Source organism: Gorilla gorilla, chromosome 6, assembly GCF_029281585.2.
Source record: "Gorilla gorilla gorilla isolate KB3781 chromosome 6, NHGRI_mGorGor1-v2.1_pri, whole genome shotgun sequence".
In the NCBI taxonomy this organism is placed as follows: domain Eukaryota; kingdom Metazoa; phylum Chordata; class Mammalia; order Primates; family Hominidae; genus Gorilla; species Gorilla gorilla.
In genome coordinates, this window is record NC_073230.2 from 74,377,022 (window position 1) to 74,395,874 (window position 18,853).

Consider the following 18,853-nt stretch of genomic DNA (forward strand, 5'->3'; position numbering starts at 1 on the left):
CTTGAACCTGGGAGGCAGAGGTTACAGTGAGCCAAGATCACACCACTGCACTCCAGCCTGGGTGACAGAGCAAGACTCCATCTAAAAAAAAAAAAAAAAGCTTTCATTTTCTGATTTTACACTAATTGCTTTTATAATGCTTTTATTAAGCACTAACTCTCTAATGCTGAGTAAGATGTAAGCAGATATTAATGGCTTTTCCACATTTATATTTGTACAATTTTTCTGAAGTGCTTTCCTGTGCTATAACGTGTGAAAAATTAATTAAAGGTTTTGCCACATTCTTCACACTTCTGGGAGTTTTCTCCAGTATAAATTATCTTACCTACAATCAAGTGTGACAACCATTTAAAGGCTTTGTACCATTCTTCATATTTTTAAGATTTCTCACCAGTATGATTTATTTTATGTTTAGAAAAGTTTGAAGGTGCTGTGAAAATCATTGTCACATCTTTCAGGTTTGTAAAGTTTCCAGTATTAATTTTCTTATGTTTAGCAAAGTTTGAGATTTAGTTACAAGCATTGCCACATTCTTCACATTTGCAGGGTTTCTCTCAAATATGAATTGTCTTATGTGGAGTAAGGGTTGATGATAGGTTAGCTTTGCCACATTCTTCACATTTGTAGGGTTTCTCTCCAGTACGATTTTTCTTATGTGCAGTAAGGTTTGAGGATAAGTTAAAAGCTTTGCCACATTCTTCACATTTGTAGAGTTTCTCTCCAGTATGAATTATATTATGTATAGCAAGGTGTGAGAACTGTTTAAAAGCTTTACCACATTCTTTACATTTGTACAGTTTCTCTCCAGTATGAATTACCTTATGTTTAGTAAGCATTGAGGACCGGCTAAAGGCCTTGTCACATTCTTCACATTTGTAGGATTTCTCTCCTGTATGAATATTTTTATGGTCTGTAAGGTTTGAAGATCGGTTAAAAACTTTGCCACATTCTTCACATTTGTAGCATTTCTCTCCAGTGTGAATTATCTTATATGTAGAAAGGGTTGAAGACTGGCTAAAAGCTTTAGCACATTTTTCACATTTGTAAGGTTTCTCTCCTGTATGAATTTTCTTATGTGTAGTAAGTTTTGAGGATCGACTGAAAGTTTTGCCACATTCCTCACATTTGTAAGGTTTCTCTCCAGTATGAATTCTTTTACGTATAGTAAGAGTTGACACTTGGTTAAAAGCTTTGCCACATTCTTCACACTTGTAGGGTTTCTCTCCAGTATGAATTTTCTTTTGTGTAGTAAGGTTTACGTATAGGTTGAAAGCTTTGCCACATTCTTCACATTTATATGGTTTCTCTCCAGTATGAATTATTTTATGTGTAGTAAGAGTTGAGAACTGGTTAAAAGCTTTTCCACATTCTTCACATTTGTAGGGTTTCTCTCCAGTATGAATTTTCTTATGTTTAATAAGATTTGAAGATTGGTTAAAAGCTTTGCCACATTCTTCACATTTGTAGGATTTTTCTCCAGTATGAATTTTCTTATGTTTAATAAGGTTTGATGATCAATTAAGAGCTCTGCCACATTCTTCACATTCGTAGGGTTTCTCTCCAGTATGAATTATCTTATGTGTAGAAAGGGTTGAAGATCGGTTAAAAGCTTTGTCACACTCATCACATTTGTGTAACTTCTCTCCAGTATGAATCATCTTATGTTTAGTAAAGGTTGAGAAATGGTTAGAAGTTTTGCCACATTCTTCACACTTGTAAGGTTTCTCTCCAGTATGAATTTTCTTGTGTTCAATGAGTTTTGAGGCTCGGGTAGAAACTTTGCCACATTCATCACATTTGTACTGTTTCTCTTCAGTATGAATTATCTTATGTGTAGTAAGTGTTGAAGATTGGTTAAAAGCTTTGCCACATCGTTCACATTTGTAGGGTTTCTCTCCAGTATGAATTCTCTTATGTCCAATAAGGGTTGAAGATCAGTTAAAGGCTTTGCCACATTCTTCACATTTGTAGAGTTTCTCTCCAGTATGAATTTTCTTACGTGTACTAAGTTTTGAGGATAGGTGGAAAACTTTGCCAGATTCTCTACATTTGTGGGGATTCTCTCCAGTATGGATTATCTTATGTGTATTAAGGGCTGAGGACTGGTTAAAGGCTTTGCCACATTCTCCACATTTGTAGGGTTTCTCTCCAGTATGAATTACCTTATGTCTAGTAAGGTTTGAGAGTTGGTTAAAAGCTTTGCCACATTCCTCACATTTGTAGGGTTTCTCTCCAGTGTGAATTTTTTTATGGTCAGTAAGATTTGAAAATTGTTTAAAAGCTTTGCCACATTCTTCACATTTGTAGGGCTTCTCTCCACTTTGAATTCTCTTATGTGTAGTAAGGGTTGAGGACTGGTTAAAGGCTTTACCACATTCTTCACATTTGTACGGCTTCTCTCCAGTATGAATGTACTTATGTTCAGTAAGTTTTGAGGATCAGTTAAAAGCTTTGCCGCATTCTTCACATTCATAACGTTTCTCTCCGGTATGAATTAACTTACGTTCAGTAAGCTTTGAGGCTTGGTTAAAAGCTCTAACACATTTCTCACATTTGTAGGGAATTTCCCCAGTATGAATTATATTATGTGTAGTAAGTGTCGATGACTGGTTAAAGGCTTTGCCACATTCTTCACATTTGTAGGGTTTCTCTTCAGTATGAATTCTCTTATGTCTAATAAGGTGTGAGGTCTGGTTAAAGGCTTTGCCACATTCTTCACATTTGTAAGGTTTTTCTCCAGTATGAATTCTCTTATGTTTATTAAGGGTTGAGGACCAGTTAAAGGCTCTTCCATATGCTTCACATTTGTAGAAATTCACTCTAGTTTGGATTCTTTTATGTTGAGTTAGGTGTGAAAGCATGCAAAATGTTTTGCGACATTCTTTACATTTAAAATGTTTATTTTCAGTATGTCTCATCTTGTGTCTATTTGAATTTGAAATTTTATGGAAAACTGCTACATATTTATTACATTGAAATATTTTGCTCAAGGTAGTTTTCAAACATTGGTTAAGTCCACTATAATCTCCTTTGTGCTGTTTACACTCAACCACACTTTTACAGCCTTTTCTTAACTGTAAATTCTCATATCCACATTTTCTATATCTTCTTAGGGTCACTTTCTGGAAAGAATCTCTTATGTTCTGCTCTGGCCAAAGGTGTTGGGCAAAATAATAAAACATAACTGAAAGAAATAAAAGTAACAAATTACTTCACTTGCTCGACTCAGATGAATATACTTTACAAATCTAACCCATAAAGTTACAGAAACTACATAAGCAAGATGGCATAGCAAAATACCATAAGTTTGAATTCCTTCATAGACATATAAATGTAACAAAAGCATATTGACCAAAATGCATTTATAGAAAACTTATAAATTAGTTACGTGTGTGCAGTGTTCCAGGTTAGCACAATTCCAAAAGCCACATGGAAGGAAAAGAAAAGTTGGTTACATTTACCCAACACAGTTCTTTCTGCTCCTCAGTATAACATAGTGTCTTTAGAAGTACATTACCAACTTTTGCTTTCTTTTTCAACAGACAAGAAAAATAACACACCCACATCTTTATTTCTGGCTTTATTAGGTGCTTTTGCGGACACTGGTTTCTGTCTCCAATGACATAAAGTGCTGAAATTAACAGTGGTATACTTTGGAATGACATTTTGAGTCTCCTGAGATCAAAGGTAAATGTTACAGCAGGAAAGAGACTGTACTACAGACAGGGAACAGTTGTGGCAAGTGATGACTATTAAGAAGAAACATGAATAAAGTCTTTTAACTAAAAAACAACTAGAACATTTCAGACAAGACACATCCTAAGAACATGTTTGAAAGACTCTCAGGATCTCTAGCTAAGACAAATGGTTTCAGACTTTGCCAGGACAAAGCTACATTATAGACACTGTGACAGGTAGCTTGTTTTTAATGTTCAAATTTCAATTAAAGATTACAATGCATACAAAATTTTAGGGCAACATAGCTCTATCAGATATTATAAAATTTTCAGAAAGCAAGCATTAAAAAATTAATTTTAAAAAGTTAACATAAATTGAATAATACTCCATGAATGAAATAGAAACACAGACAACTATTAAAAATCATAAAAATTGGGATAACAAAAATATTAAAAATATCAAAAAACAGATATTGTGGAGGTAAAAAATATAAAAAAGGAACTGAAAAATTATAAGAGAAACTGATGTAAAAATGAAAAAGGTTAACAAAGAAACTAGAATACACACAAAGATATTTACAACAAGAACATATATAAGCACAATTTTAAAAGTCACAGACAAGAGAATATTGTGAGTTGCAAGATAAAAGTGATATATTATTTATAAGCATAGTCTTATGAGGTAATGAGTGAATTTCTCAAGAAAATTTTCAGGCCAGAAGGGAACTGTGTGACATTGTCAAAGTCCTGAAGAAAATAGCTGTCAAGTGAGAATAATACCAGCAGCAAATCTGTCCTGCCAAAAAAAAGAAAAAGCCAATCCAAAATAGCCAAATCCTGAAAAGGTATATTGGCACTGCATATGCCTTACATATGTAACTATATTTCAAAGCTATAGTAGTAAAAACAGAATGGAATATACAGAAAAATAAACAACAACAAAAAAACCAATGGAACAGAAATCACTACTCACACATTTCAGACTTGATGCAAAAAGAGGATTTAAAAAACTGTTTAACATAGAGTTTCTCAAAATTATGCATATTTGTGTGTCCCCCAAAACAACAACAACAAAAAAAACCAGTCAGATTGTGCAGTCTTTTATATCCCATGAAGAGGACGTTGGCTTTCACTGTGAAATTGAAGACAGATCACTAAAGGGAAAGAGGAATCCTTAGAGAATTGAAAAACAATACAAAATATGTTCTATGTGAGAGAAAAATAAAAAAGAACTCGGGCTTTCCAGAAACTATTTCCTTTGGAACACAGCTTACCAAATCACATTTTAAGCTGTGGCCTTCTCCTTGGCCTTTGACCTCTTCTCTGTGCCATCTGTGTATTCACTCTCATTTACCTAAATGTTTAGCTACCATCTCATGTCTCTTCATATTCCAGGGCTCTTTTCCTTGCTCCAGACAGGTAATCAGGTCTGGCTTAGAGACAGCAATACCTGTTTTATTGAAAATAAATAACATAAATCTTGCACATATTCTCCAATTACCAACTTGATAATGTGCTCAGTAAAGAGAATGCAATAGAATATTCTAGTACATTAATCCCCAAATGCTAATTTATAACAAAAATTTCCAAAGATTTAGAAAATATTTTAAATTTGTAGTTTCTTAATTTCACTACCTGGTACTACTGAATCAAAACAATTGTTGTTGGGAGTTAGATTTTAAGGTGTGGGCAACAATATTTTATGCCAATAAATTTCTAAAATTACCACTAATCAAGACTGAATGATAAAGATCATCTCAGGAATGTGGAAAGTTATGGTAAAGATGAAACATCTTGAATAAACTATTTTCTACAATGACAAATCTAAAAGATTTTTTTGAAAACAGGGATCTGAAACTCAATTGATGCAAAGCATAAATCACCAAAAACATTCTACAAAAAAGAGAATTAAAACCTTTAGGGTATATTAGAAAACGTGTATTGAAGTTACCCTCACCCAAGAAAACCAGGTTTCTGTAGTTCTCTCACATCACATGCCTATATAAATTCTGCTGTGCAGTGTCCAGGCATTGCCACTCCTCCAAAGGGAATTCTATGGCCACATCCATAAATGTCAATGGTCCCTGAAAAACACAAAAACACACACATACACAAAATCACATACATTTACCAAGTGGCCATGGGCATAATTTTAAATTTCAAGGTAAAATAAAACAGTAAAGAAAACTGGTTCTGACTTATAGGAGTGAATGAAACTATCCATAAAAGAATTTTTAACACAGAAATATTTTCTAATGTATTATCTAACCCTGAGAAAAGAAAGTGGTATAAGATCCACAACATCTGTGTATATATGGTACTTTTCTGGATAATAAAGTATAAATTAGGGCATAAACGCCAACATGTCTATTTTTAAATGCTATATCTGCATCATACAGAATGAGTTGTGTGTATTTTTGAGATGAAAAAGACATGTTGAGTTAAAAGGTACCTCTCAAGTTTTAATGTGTACGATAAACTTCAGATCTCGTTAATGCAGATTATTTTTTCAGAAGATCTGGAACAGTCTGATATTCTAAATTTCTAAAAAGCTCACCAATAATGTCAATGTTTTTGGCCCAAGAAGAGTATTTTGTCAAACATCTAGTAGGTGGATGAGCCTGTGTTTTTCCCAGTTTTTCTGGCCTGTAAAAAGGGATGACAGCTTTCATTTTCCTAAGGCAGATATACGCACAGAAAACCTAAGAAAGAAAGGCAGCTGCCAGATTAAATGTGATGGTTTACATGCACATCAGCAGCATAAAGATACTTAATAATGAAGAGAAAAATAATTATAGTAAAGAAATCTGTCCAAGAGCTCTTTAACCAATTGAATCATTAACATCAACTGCACTAGGACAAATTTTTGTAATGTGCTGATGCACACAGAAAAATGCAGCTTCACTGCTGCGATATCGATCTCAAAAGCAAATTAGAGTTTGAATTTAACCATAAAAAATCAGTTTTATGGAAACTTCAAGATACAGATAATTCGTATGTTCTGTAATTTTTAATAGTGATTTTAAGTAGTCTTTCTTTAGCACCCTAAAGAGCAGGTATCTATCTCCTAATAATGTGTTTCAGAACTTTCTGGGTAATAAATGCCATTCTGTTTGAAAAAGCATTTTATTAATCGTGTTCTGCATAGAGCTAATGGAGAACAGAGATGGTACCTCAACATTACATGTTCTCCTTCTTTACTAAAGACCCTAGCTTTTCCCCAATAGGAATCTTGAGTAGTCACACCTTCCCATGTTCAACAGCCACAGAGGGAACATTTTTCATGTTGCAGATTATAAATTCATAATGAGATTTCTACGTGGCATATAAAGAGCCATGATGTAGAGATGTAGAGAAGCCTCTGGTACATAGGAAAAAATATTTTTCAGAGACCCTTGACTATCATAAGAATTTTAAAAAGTAGTTAAAACAAACTCATTAGGGAGAAACAACACAATTAGAGAAGTAAAGGTTTGCAAGAACTAAACGCATGGCATTCCAGGAGGCAGAGTGGACACAGCTCTCTATCTGAGACATATTAAGCTAAAAAAAAGGTCATGTCTTCCTCTTTCTCCTGTTTCTCTGGGATTCCTTTTAAGATGAGATTCTATGGACAAATTACACCTGCATGTTGCGAATATGCTTTTAAAGGTGTCAGCACCACCTGTTTACCTGCTACCACCACACCCACAGGCAGAAGGTCCAAGACCTGCAGAAAAAGTCCACCCGTTTTTGTCCTTTATAAAGAAGAGATTCAGGAAAAATAAGCTGTTCCATGGAGATAAAAGTGTAAGTTTCCGACCGGGTACAGTGACTCACGCCTATAATCCCAGCACTTTGGGAGGTTCGAGGCGGGCGGATCACCAGGTCAGGAGATCGAGACCATCCTGGCTAACATGGTGAAACCCCCTCTCTACTAAAAATACAAAAATTAGCTGGGCGTGGTGGTGCGTGCCTGTGATCCCAGCTACTCGGGAGGCTGAGGCAGAAGAATCGCTTGAACCCGGGAGGCGGAGGTTGCAGTGGGCTGAGATCGCACCACTGCACTACAGCCTGGGTGACAGAGCAAGACTCCATTCCCCCAACCCCCCAAAAAGTAAGTTTCTGGCTGGGCGTTGTTGCTCACGCCTGTAATCCCAGTACTTTGGGAGGCCGAGGCAGGTGGATCACGAGGTCAGGAGATCGAGACCATCCTGGCTAACATGGTGAAACCCCGTCTGTACTAAAAATACAAAAAATTAGCCGGGCATGGTGGCGGGTGCCTGAAGTCCCAGCTACTCTGGAGGCTGAGGCAGGAGAATGGCGTGAACCTGGGAGGCGGAGCTTGCAGTGAGTGGAGATCGCGCCACTGCACTCCAACCTGGGCAACAAAACGAGACTCCTTCTCAAAAAAAAGAAAAAAAAAAAAAAAGAAAAGTAAGTTTCCCTGTTCCTGTCCTAATGTGCCCTCCACTGCCACAGACACCAGTAATTTCTGCTACAGTAATCGAAATATGGGTCACACTGCCCTCTCCTTACCAAATCCAAATAGGTCCAGCCCTGTGAACACCCTTTATTGCAAAAGAAAACTTAACTCTCAGGCTGGGCATGGTGGCTGACACCTCTAATTCCAGCATTTTGGGAAGCAGAGGCGAGTCGATCACTTGAGGCCAGGAGTTCAACACCAGCCTGGCCAACATGGTGAAACCCTATCTCTAACAAAAAAAAAACAAAAAAATTAGCCGGCGTGGTGGTAAATGCCTGTAGTCCCAGGTACTCGAAAGGCTGAGGCAGGAGAATCACCTGCACCTGGGAGGTAAAGGTTGAAGTGAGCAAAAATCATCCCACTGCACTCCAGCCTGGGTGACAGAGCAAGAGTGGGTCTCAAAAAACAAAACAAAACACAACTCAATTCACATGAATGTATCTTGAACAACTCATACTTGATTCTGTCCTCACCTTAGAGTCACATGAGAAACTTAACTAAAACAACATGGATGCTTCCACCCAGACTAATAAACATGTGGAAAGGGCATGAGTAAAGAGATTTCTGCAAATTGGTCATGTAATCCTAATTAGAAGCCTAGGCCAATAACCACTTAGGTAAGTATTGCCTTCCAAGCATTAATGAGCTTATAAATCACTTGGTGATTTTGGCCCCACTCTACGTAATGAGATTCTGCAGGTTTGGAAAGGGTCCATGAATGGGTGTTTCAAACAAGTCCCCTGTGAATGCTCCTCCTGGGATCGTTATTAGCATTAGTTAGAGAAAGCAGGCACAGCAGAGTCCCTTACACTCAGCATTCTTGTCACGACACAAATACTTCTAGTTCAAATGAAGACAATCAATTTTCATATTCTTTGCTGGCTCTTTAAAGTTTACAGAACAAACAGAAGGCAGCCATATCTGAATAAATCTGCGTTTGAAAAACATTTTCACATGTACTAATGCAATGTTTATAAAGCAGGTACTATGTGCTGAAGAGGATATTACAGAGCACTTTACTGGGAATTACACATTATGTGATTTAATCCTCATAACACCTTGGGAGCTGGTACTAAGTGTTTAATAATTCTAAGGATTTAGATTAAAAGTGCAGCATTTTTATTTGTTCTGTTTCTCTGTCACTGATTGTATTTAAAAATGTACAGAATAAAAGCTAAATATAGACTGAGGAGAGGGATACAGAAAGGAAAAGTTTAATGTAGCTTAAAGAAATTTTTATTGTGTTTATTTTAATTTTTTGTTACTTATGGAGCAGCTATTGCATCTGCAGGAATAGAAAACAGGTTGCTAAATGGAATATCTCTCTGCAAGCACCCGTTTTAGTAAAAATTTAAAAATTAAGACTCACACATTTTTTCCATTTATCTGCTTTTGGGTTTCAGAAAATTGTGCGCACTGGCTCTAGAAAGGCTGCAGGATTCACTATCCAATACTCTGATCTCTTCTAATCAGTTCTGTGAGACAAGGATCCAGGGTGGGGCCAGAACTAAGTAAGGCCTCCAAAAAGGATGAATTTGAACAGGGCTGGGGCAGAGAGTGGACCCTATGTAGAATTCTGCTCTCTATGCCACTGGGGTATTTCCAGTTCTGTTTTTCCTAAGTTTACCTAAAAGAAAACTAAATCACACAGTTGTGAAGTTTTAATCTTTTTTAGCCACTGCCCTGTCAATTTTATAACATATGCTAATAAGCAATTTAACAAATCTCTTAGGGTTTTGTAGGGTAATTTTATTGGAAGATAAATATGTATTCTTAGCAAGGTATAAGAAATAAGAAGAATAATTACAACGCTTGTGTCCATAAACATCCACTCAAATGATGACATCAGAAGTTACAAAAATATACAGAAAGTTGCCCAAATAAAGCCCACTTTTTTTTTCACACATCTATTCATTGTGCTAACCATATGATGCTTAATTCAACCATGTTGAATTCAGTTGCTTGTCTAGACTAACAGTTCCTGGATGGTAGGGACAATGATGCTTCATCTATTTTTCTAATGGCCATATGAAATGGTAGCAATTGGTTTATCTGTTTGAGTCTCCAGACCTCCTCCTTGTTTTTCACTAAAGTACCAGGAAACTGGAGAAACTCTCATCTGGGTACCAAGCAAAGACATCTCTTATATTAGGGGAGGGACAAACACAGGATGACTCATTTCTCTTACACTGAGACAGAAGCAGAATTAACCGCTCTTGCCAGCCTGACACAGTTCTGCTGTGGACATCCTCAAATGTCTGAGAGATGCCTAGATGATTGTGAGAAGATTCCCAGTTACCTGGGCTGATTGCTTAAGGATAAGCCAAGCAGGGCAGACTCAGGCTGATTCTAAATAGAAAATGGAAATGCCCTGGTGGACCTCCAGAACCTGGATCACCTGTCTTGATTGGCTAGCTCTTGGGTAGGAAGGACAAGAATACTCCAGTATCAAATTTTACAGGTAGGTATAGTTGTGGTCATGGCTCTGGATACTTTGTGACCTTGATCTCTCACTCCTAAGATGCCTGCTTACACTTACAGATTCTACCATCAGATTCTATTTACATCTGGAGCCTCTTACATTACTGTAGCAGGTCACTGAACAAGATCTGAAAAGTTCAAAGAGCCACACTCTTAAAGGGGGGCTTTAAGATGTCTACGTTGACACCTCACAATGCAGAAAATGCCTCCTGCTGGTTTCCTGTACATTCTCCATCCAAAGTCTGACCCTGCTTTATAAATATCAGGCAGAGGCCAGCTCTTTTATGCAGATTCTAGGTCGAATCAACCTGGCTCTGTATTCTTGAGTGTTACAGCAAGCAGAGTACAACAAAAAAGAGATTCCCTCATAGAGGTTGCTCTAGCATATTCTAAATGATATGTCTACCTAAAAGGAAATCACTGAGGCAACATGAATATAAGTAGACAGTTCATTTGAGCCAACCTTGAGGATTGTAACCTGGGAGCAAAAATTCAAGATGCCTGGAATCTACACTTGGATTAGCAGCAGTTACAAGTGGATCTGTGAAGGCAAAATAAGAGGACAGAGAGTGGACTGATACATATTGGTTTGTCAGAAATTCTTTTTATTCACAAAAAATAACATGGATTACTAATTGGATATACATTGTTAAGCTATAGGGTGTGGGTTATGGTGTCCAGCATGTCATTATTAGTTTAATTTATACCTACTTGTGGCAATAGCAAGCAGTTTTAACAAGTAAATGCACAGTTCAAAGAAGGGAGAAAGACATAACTGTGGTCTAATTTTAATGTCTCTGAGCCTTATAACTAAAAGGATTTGCATTTCTCAAATAAAGGCTTTTTTCCCCCAAATCTCAAGACCTAGATTCAGAATTTGGAGCTGCAAATTTAGGTCCTGGATGGGTGGAGTAGCAGCAGATGTCATCTGCACATTCGTGGGCATTTTAAAAAGAGGAGAAAGAGAAAGTGGAGATTCTCATGCCTACATATCTATTCAATGCATGCATATTAATCTAATTGGGTTTCCGGGCCCGGTGGTCTCTGAATCAGCTCAAGGTCTAAAGATACAAGAGTCATTGAAAGAGGTAAAATGGTTGATTGCTGTTCTACGAAGTATTTAGAAATTGGGTCTAGCCTCTCTAGATGTGATTATACAGGACTAGATACCAAATAGGCAGAGGCACGATCCAGCCTGCATATTCAGGGGACAGCATGCATTTTGCAGCACAATCGTGAGTTGACTGGAAGCCTGAGATGGAAAGGCCCATCTAGATTAAAGCTTGGTTGGCACCTTATATGTTTATATCATGTGTGGTAAGCTTAAACAGTGTTTGGAAAATATAATTAAAAGTTTTATCCAGCCCCAGAGTAACTCCACAATGATAAAACAGAAAGAAAACTGTTTCATTACACAATTAAACCAGAATGTGACACGCATCACAGTCAATCTGCTTAAGAGATTGCAAAGACATACTTGTATGCTAATTGGTTATAATCAATGACAAAATAAACTTTTCATGTCTTCATGACAAGAGGTAATTTTGCAACTTGAAGCCAGGTGCCTGCAGAAGGTAGGCTCTCCCTTTCCTACAGAAATCATTGAATAGGGTTGAATATCTTTATGGCTATTTACATTTAAAAGCAATGGCTCTCTACTCCCTGACCACTGGACTACAGCACTCCTGCTTGCTCTGTCCTGGTGGCTGGTGTCCTCTCTTGACTCCTACCATCTTTCCCTGAGGCACAACCCACAGCACAGAGCTCACAGCTGGCAGAACACATCTTAGGTTATCACCAACTGCCACAGCAGCACTCCAGTGAAGTGCTGAGTGGCAGGAGAGCCTGCAGGCTTCCCAGGTAGGATTGCACCTTCATAATAATGGGAATAGGAGCACTGTTTCAGCCTCAGTTTGTATTTATAACAGAGACAAAGAAAAAATACTGCTGGATTTTCAGTATGAGTCCAGACAGAGATAGCTCTAAGAGCTCTGTGACAGCCCACCTCATTCACAGACACCATGGGATAGTAATGGGGCCTCTAAAACAAAAACCAAAAGCATTCAAGAGAAAAACAGCTCTCACTCTGAGAAAAATTGTATTGAGAGAAAAACAGTTAAAAGCATCTTTTAAAAACACAGGCTAGATATAAGTTTGATCAAGTCAGCCAGAAAATATTCTGCTAATCAATTTTTTTAAACACCCAAATTGCACAGCTACTCTCAGCATGAGAAACGTGAGCATTATGAAGAAAGGGGTCGTATTCTCAGCAGAATTTTATAAGGATTCTCTTCCATCTCTGCTGCTCTCTCTTCTCCTAGCCATTAAATGAGAGATCTATAATGGAATACATTTGACAATTTCCAAGGAACACTTTTTTTTTTGAGACGGAGTCTTGCTCTGTCATCCAGGCTGGAGTGTAGTGGTACAATCTCAGCTCACTGCAGCCTCCACCTCCAGGGTTCAAGGGATTCTCATGCCTCAGCGTCCAGAGTAGCTGGGATTACAGGCATGTGCCACCACGCCCAACTAATTTTTGTATTTTTAGTAGAGACAGGGTTTCACCATGTTGGCCAGGTTGGTCTTGAACCCCTGGCCTCAAATGATCCGCCTGCCTGGACCTCCCACCACCATAACTTTCCGATGAAGAATTAGAATATTACTTTATTCATATAGTGGAATACATTTGAGTTTGCATCATGGTGAACATCATGGCTATACAGTGCCTGGAGCTGGGCAGTCTTCTCAGAGTGGAGCCTGGTAACCGCGACCTTCCTGCCAGTTCCTGTGTGTTTCTGGCTGGAAAGCGGTAGTTGACAAACTCCCACCCAGCACAGTATTTACGTGGGTCAAAAATGGAAAACTATGTGTCTGGGTGTGGCCAGGAAGGAGGATCCCTTCAGGCCAACAGCAGCTATGGTTCAACCCCATCTCTGTAGTCCAACCTCAGCCTCCCAGCTACTTGAACCCCAAGATTCAAGGCTCCAATGAGCTGTGATCTCACCACAGCAATCCTGCCTGCGAGACTGAGGTAAACCCTGTATAAAAAAGTAAAAAAGAAAACTATCCAAGTGTACAACCGGGAGGGACTGCTTAAAGAACACATGAGGCTGCCTGGGCCCTGCTATCCCGACACTTTGGGAGGCCGAGGCAGGAGGATGGCTTGGGTTCAGGAGTTCGAGATGCGCCTGGGCAACATGACGCAACCCCGTCTCTACGAAAGATACAAAGGTTAGCCAGGCACGGTGCACGCTTGGCCTGATTTTTGTATCTTTTGTAGAGATGGGGGGGTCTTGCTATGTTGCCTGGGCCGGTCTTGAACTCCTGGGTTCAAGCAATCTTCTCACCTTGGCCTTTAGAGTTGTTGGGATTACAGGCATGAGCCACCACACCCTCCTGGGCTAGGCTATTTAACAACATAAGAAAGTGCGGTGGCTCACGCCTGTAATCCCAACACTTTGGGAGGCCGAGGCGGGTGGATCACCTGAGGTCAGGAGTTTGAGACCATCCTTGCCAATATGGTGAAATCCAGTCTCTACAAAAAAATACAAAAATTAGGCCGGGCGCGGTGGCGCACACCTGTAATCTCAGCACTTTGGGAAGCTGAGGCGGGCTGATTACCTGAGGTTGGGAGTTCAAGACCAGCCTGACCAACATGGAGAAACCCCATCTCTACTAAAAATACAAAATTAGCCAGGCGTGGTGGTGCATGCCTGTAGTCCCAGCTACTCAGGAGGTTAAGACAGGAGAATCTCTTGAACCCAGGTGGCGGAGGTTGCAGTGAGCCGAGAAGCATCACTGCACCCTAGTCTGGGTGACAGAGCAAGACTCCAGAGCTTGAGACCAGCCTGGGCCATGTAGTGAAACCCTGTTTATACAAAACAAACAAAAAAAGCCAGGTGTACCTGTGTCCACCTGTGGCCCTGCTACTTAAGAGGCTGAGGCAGGAGGATAAGTTGAGGCCAGGAGCTGAAGGCTGCAGTGAGCTATGGTCATCCCACTGCTCTCCATCCTGAGCAATAGAATGAAACCTTGTCTCTAGATAGCTAGCTAGCTAGGTAATTGATACGTAGTTTTCTATTAGAAATCTTTTTCCTAGACTTGAACATGTTTTTCTAAAGTAGCATTCAACACATCAGCATTTTACAGTGTTATTAGTTGTTAATATGATTATGTTTTTCTGAAATACAGTATTCTTTACAAAAGCAGTTTTGTCTTTCAAAGCACATACATAGGTCCTCCAGTGAATTTGTCTGATGTCGGCGACCTTCGCTTTCTGGTGACTGAGTCAACAGTATCTGTTTCATAAATAATGTAGCCCTATTTTTTTTGAGACAGGGTCTTGCTCTGTTACCTGGGCTGGAGTGCAGTGGCATGATCTCTGCTCACCATAACTACTGCCTCCTCGGTTCAAGCGATTCTCCTGCCTCAGCTTCCTGAATAACTGGGATTACAGGCACCACCACATCTGGCTAATATCTTTTTGTTTTTGTTTTTGAAACGGGGTTCGCTCTTGTTGCCCAGGCTAGAGTGCAATGTCGCCATCTAGGCTTACTGCAACCTCCACCTCCCGGGTTCAAGCGATTCTCCTGCCTCAGCCTCCCGAGTATCTGGGATTATAGGCATGCGCCACCATGCATGGCTAATTTTGTATTTTTAGTAGAGACAGGGTTTCTCCATGTTGGTCAGGCTGGTCTTGAACTCCTTACCTCAGGGGATCCGGCCACCTCACCTTCCCAAAGTAACAGGTGTGAGCCTCCGCGCCCAGCCTAATTTTTGTATTTTTAGTAGAGATGGGGTTTCACCATGTTGGCCAGGATGGTCTTGAATTCCTGACCTCAAGTGACCTGCCTGCCTTGGCCTCCTAAAGTGTTGGAATTACAGGCATAAGCCAACATGCCCGGCCAACCCTATTTCTTTAAGCATATACATTTTGCACTTGTTAAAAGTATTTGAACATAAAATTATCCAGCTTCCCTTGTTTATGTATGTTTGAATTTTGTATAAGCTTAAATATTTTTTCCAACCTAAGCTTTATTATATTCCCTTTCTTCTATATTTGTATAACTTTAGGTGACTGTCTTTGTTGAAAGTTTTTTCTGAAAAGCCTTAAAACAGTATAGTTATTGGCAGCAATTTCAGAGTTATTTGAGGGCAAGGGGAGATTTATAATGATGATTCAAATGAAGCAAACTAAAAAGTAATGAAGCAAGACAGAGGATAAAGCAGTATTCACTTGAGCACATCCCAAAAGAATAAAATTTCAAATGTAACTAGAAAAAGGTATGCTGAAGATCGTAGTACAGGAATAATTATTAATATTCAAAATAGCTTTAAAGCTGCTCACCTTTTCAATGTTGGGAATTGACCAGGAGGTGGCTGTAACCTAGGATTGTTCCTTCATTAATGACCATTTTCTTTTTCAATGTGATGATGATTCTTCACCTTCTAAGAGACCAAAGGCCAACAAACTACCACAGCCACCAGTTCCGGAACCTGCCAATGATGGGCAACGGAAAGTGAGGGGGTTCAACTCTGGTAAGTTCTCAGTGAAATCCACAACCTTTTCCCTCATCTTCTGGACTCTCAATGTGGCTGATGAAAGTTACAACATGCTCATCTGCAGGGGGAAATGCTTTAGCATGTATTACTATGTTATAATCTCACCTTTGTAAAGCCAGGAGCTTTTTGAAAGTCACTTTATAGACATTGTTTAAACATGGTTTGAATTCACCAAAGCATAGGACATTGTTTCATCTCATATTAATTAGTTGGCTCAAAATTAGTGCTAACGACTTAGTAATTCAATGGTTTCTCTTAGCTTTAAAACCTTCTTTATTTCAGAACTATTTCACCTGTTGGTTTTCGTTTTTGCTGTGTGTCACTGCCTGCCAGCTGCTATTGTGTTAACTCCCAGTGGATCATGTGTCCTGTGAAGGGACTGAATGAGATATTAATGGCAAATTATGTTGATGATTCATATTTTGAATATAAATAGATCATTAAGCTTGTATACATTTTGAAAATAGTATGTTAATATTCTGTTGTGTCATAGTCACAATGATTGGCTACATATTGAATTTATATGTACATTAAGTTGTTGTATGTTTATGTTCTTTAACATTCTAACTTGCAACTGTATATCTGTTGTCTTTTTTTTTTTTTTCTAGAAGATCAGACTCTGATTTATTGAGGCATCTGTTTGATGTCAAGTTAAGTGGCCCAGGCTCTGTGTAGGGGGTGATGTTAACCCAGGAAGAAAGATGGTGAGGGGCAAGGGTGCAAGGATTATGTTGGAATGAGGCTCCCCAAGTTTCCCTGGCCCTGGCTGGTTGTGCTACTGGCCTGAACATCTGATGAGCTTGCAAGGGTGACTCCGAGAGGTGGGTGGTCCAGGGGCTAGGGCAGGGACTTTGGAGTCACGCTGTTGGCTTTGAATCCAGACTCCTACACTTGGTAGCTGTGACCTTTCCATGCCTCAGTGACCTGCAGAACTGAGCTCTGTCTGAGCCAGGTCCCATCCAGGCACTGCGGATCCATCCAGAGTTAAACCACCCCAGGTTGCTCACTATCTGCTGCCTTCTCAAGCAGATCTTTGTCTCCTTGGAGGCCTTCACAATCCAGTGGAGGAGGCGAAACTCATCTGCCTCTGTCCCTCTGGGTGCGCCTCATGCCAGGTGCATCTGTGGGCACGGGCCATGCTCCTGGGCTTCCAAAGCTGGAGAAAGTTGCCAGGCTCAGGTGGCTATATCAGAGCAGCTGCTACCCTCTGGACACAGTGACAAAAGAACACTCTGGGCCTAGAGTCCTGGTCTGGGGCACTGCGCAAGGCTTTTGCACCTCTCTGAGCCCATTTCCCCATCTGGAAAGTGTGCTGATTGAGTCTCCCTTTGGGCACTGAGGGCTCAGTGTTAGTTTGAGAGCCAGCATCTGGGCTTTGGGCTGTAATTCCCCTTCAGCCCCATAGCTGGGGGGAGTCAGGGACTTTGTCGGGATTACCCTAGGCATCAGTCCAGCTTCCTGCTCCTGGCTTGGGCTCAGCATCTGAAGTAGTTTGGGGGGCAGGTGTCCTGGTGGGTGTTGGGGCTTTTCCCCAGACTTAGGTCACACCCAGAGCCAGAAATCTTGGCACCTGCTCTAGGCTAAGGATGCATCTGGCCCCCAGGGTGTAGGTAACTGCCCACCTTTCCTGGTTTCTGCCTGCCAGGGCCAATCTTCAGACCTCAGGACTTCCCAGCCTATCCCATCTCCCTCTCTGGCCAGTCTTGAACCCTCATGGGTCCAGCACTTTTTCCAGGCCGTCTCCTGGTTGTCCTCCTGAAGCGAGGCCTGGCTCATGCTGCTCCCCCTCCCACTCACCATGACCCACAAGGACCACTCCACACCCAGCTCAGCCCCAACCACTTGGATAGTCCTTTCTCTTTCCTCAGGTGACCAGGTGCATATCTTGGTGTCAGGACCTTCCCTGCACCTGGGAATGCCTACTGGTCACCTCGGTCACAGAGACCAAGGCATTTACTTCATATGGGTGCCTTTGGTTCATTGTCTACATGGCCAGGGAGGGAGTCAATGATAGGCTTTTCACTTGCTGCAAGGGCCAGTTCTCCTGGCCCCATGGCCCTAGGGATGGAGGATGCTGCAGGATACACACCCCTCACTTCCCAGCTGAGTACCGTGGGTCATCTCAGGGTGATTTCACAGTCCCGCATGCCCCACCCCCTCAGCTCTGCAAATACCAAGCAGCACAGCCTACCTAAGGGACAGTGGGCTCAGGACTGCCCAGGTGGGCTCAGGACTGCCCAGGTAGTCCCCAGAGTGCCCTTGGCAGGCCCCTCACCTAGCTGCTCCCACAGCTCTGTAGCAAGAGTCTAACCTTTTTTGAGTGTGGAGCCTGCTGAGAATGAGAGCTGTGGGCTGTTTTCCCAGAAACGCATGTGCACACTCTCCACACAAAACCTTGCATCGTTTCAGGGAGCTCACACCTCCCTAAGGGCCCAGTTATTGAACCCCTCGGACCTGAGAATGAGAAACCTTGCCTCAATAGAGTCTTGCTCTGTTGCCCAGGCTGGAGTGCAGTGGCCCAACCTCAGCTCACTGCAACCTCCGCCTGCTGGGTTCACGCAATTCTCCTGCCTCAGCCTCCTGAGTAGCTGGGACTACAGGTGCGCGCCTACCATTCTCAGCTAATTTTTTGTATTTTTAGTAGAGATAGGGTTTAGTAGAGATACAG

At 40.6% G+C, this 18,853-nt stretch overlaps 1 protein-coding gene and 1 pseudogene across 1 annotated transcript; both read right to left on the reverse strand.

Moving 5' to 3' along the window:
* Nucleotides 1-554: 554 nt before the first annotated feature.
* Nucleotides 555-1,550, reverse strand: LOC134758804 (zinc finger protein 85-like; annotated as a pseudogene).
* Nucleotides 1,551-2,438: 888 nt separating this feature from the next.
* On the reverse strand, nt 2,439-5,755 carry LOC101136021 (zinc finger protein 117). Its single transcript, XM_063708571.1, has 3 exons — nt 5,635-5,755; nt 5,032-5,106; nt 2,439-3,184 (listed from the first exon to the last, which is right to left on the reverse strand). The coding sequence occupies exons 2-3, from the start codon at nt 5,063-5,065 to the stop codon at nt 2,439-2,441; spliced, it is 780 nt and encodes a 259-aa protein (XP_063564641.1). The 5' UTR covers nt 5,066-5,106; nt 5,635-5,755.
* Between the last annotated feature and the right edge of the window lie 13,098 nt (nt 5,756-18,853).

Excerpts from the sequence above, each read along its gene's own strand:
- LOC101136021 (XM_063708571.1), bottom strand. The coding sequence starts at position 5,065 with ATGAAGAGACATGAGATGGTAGCTAAACATTTAG. Across the intron at positions 3,185-5,031 it reads GATGGTAGCTAAACATTTAG|TTATGTTTTATTATTTTGCC; the intron begins GTAAATGAGAGT and ends TATTTCTTTCAG.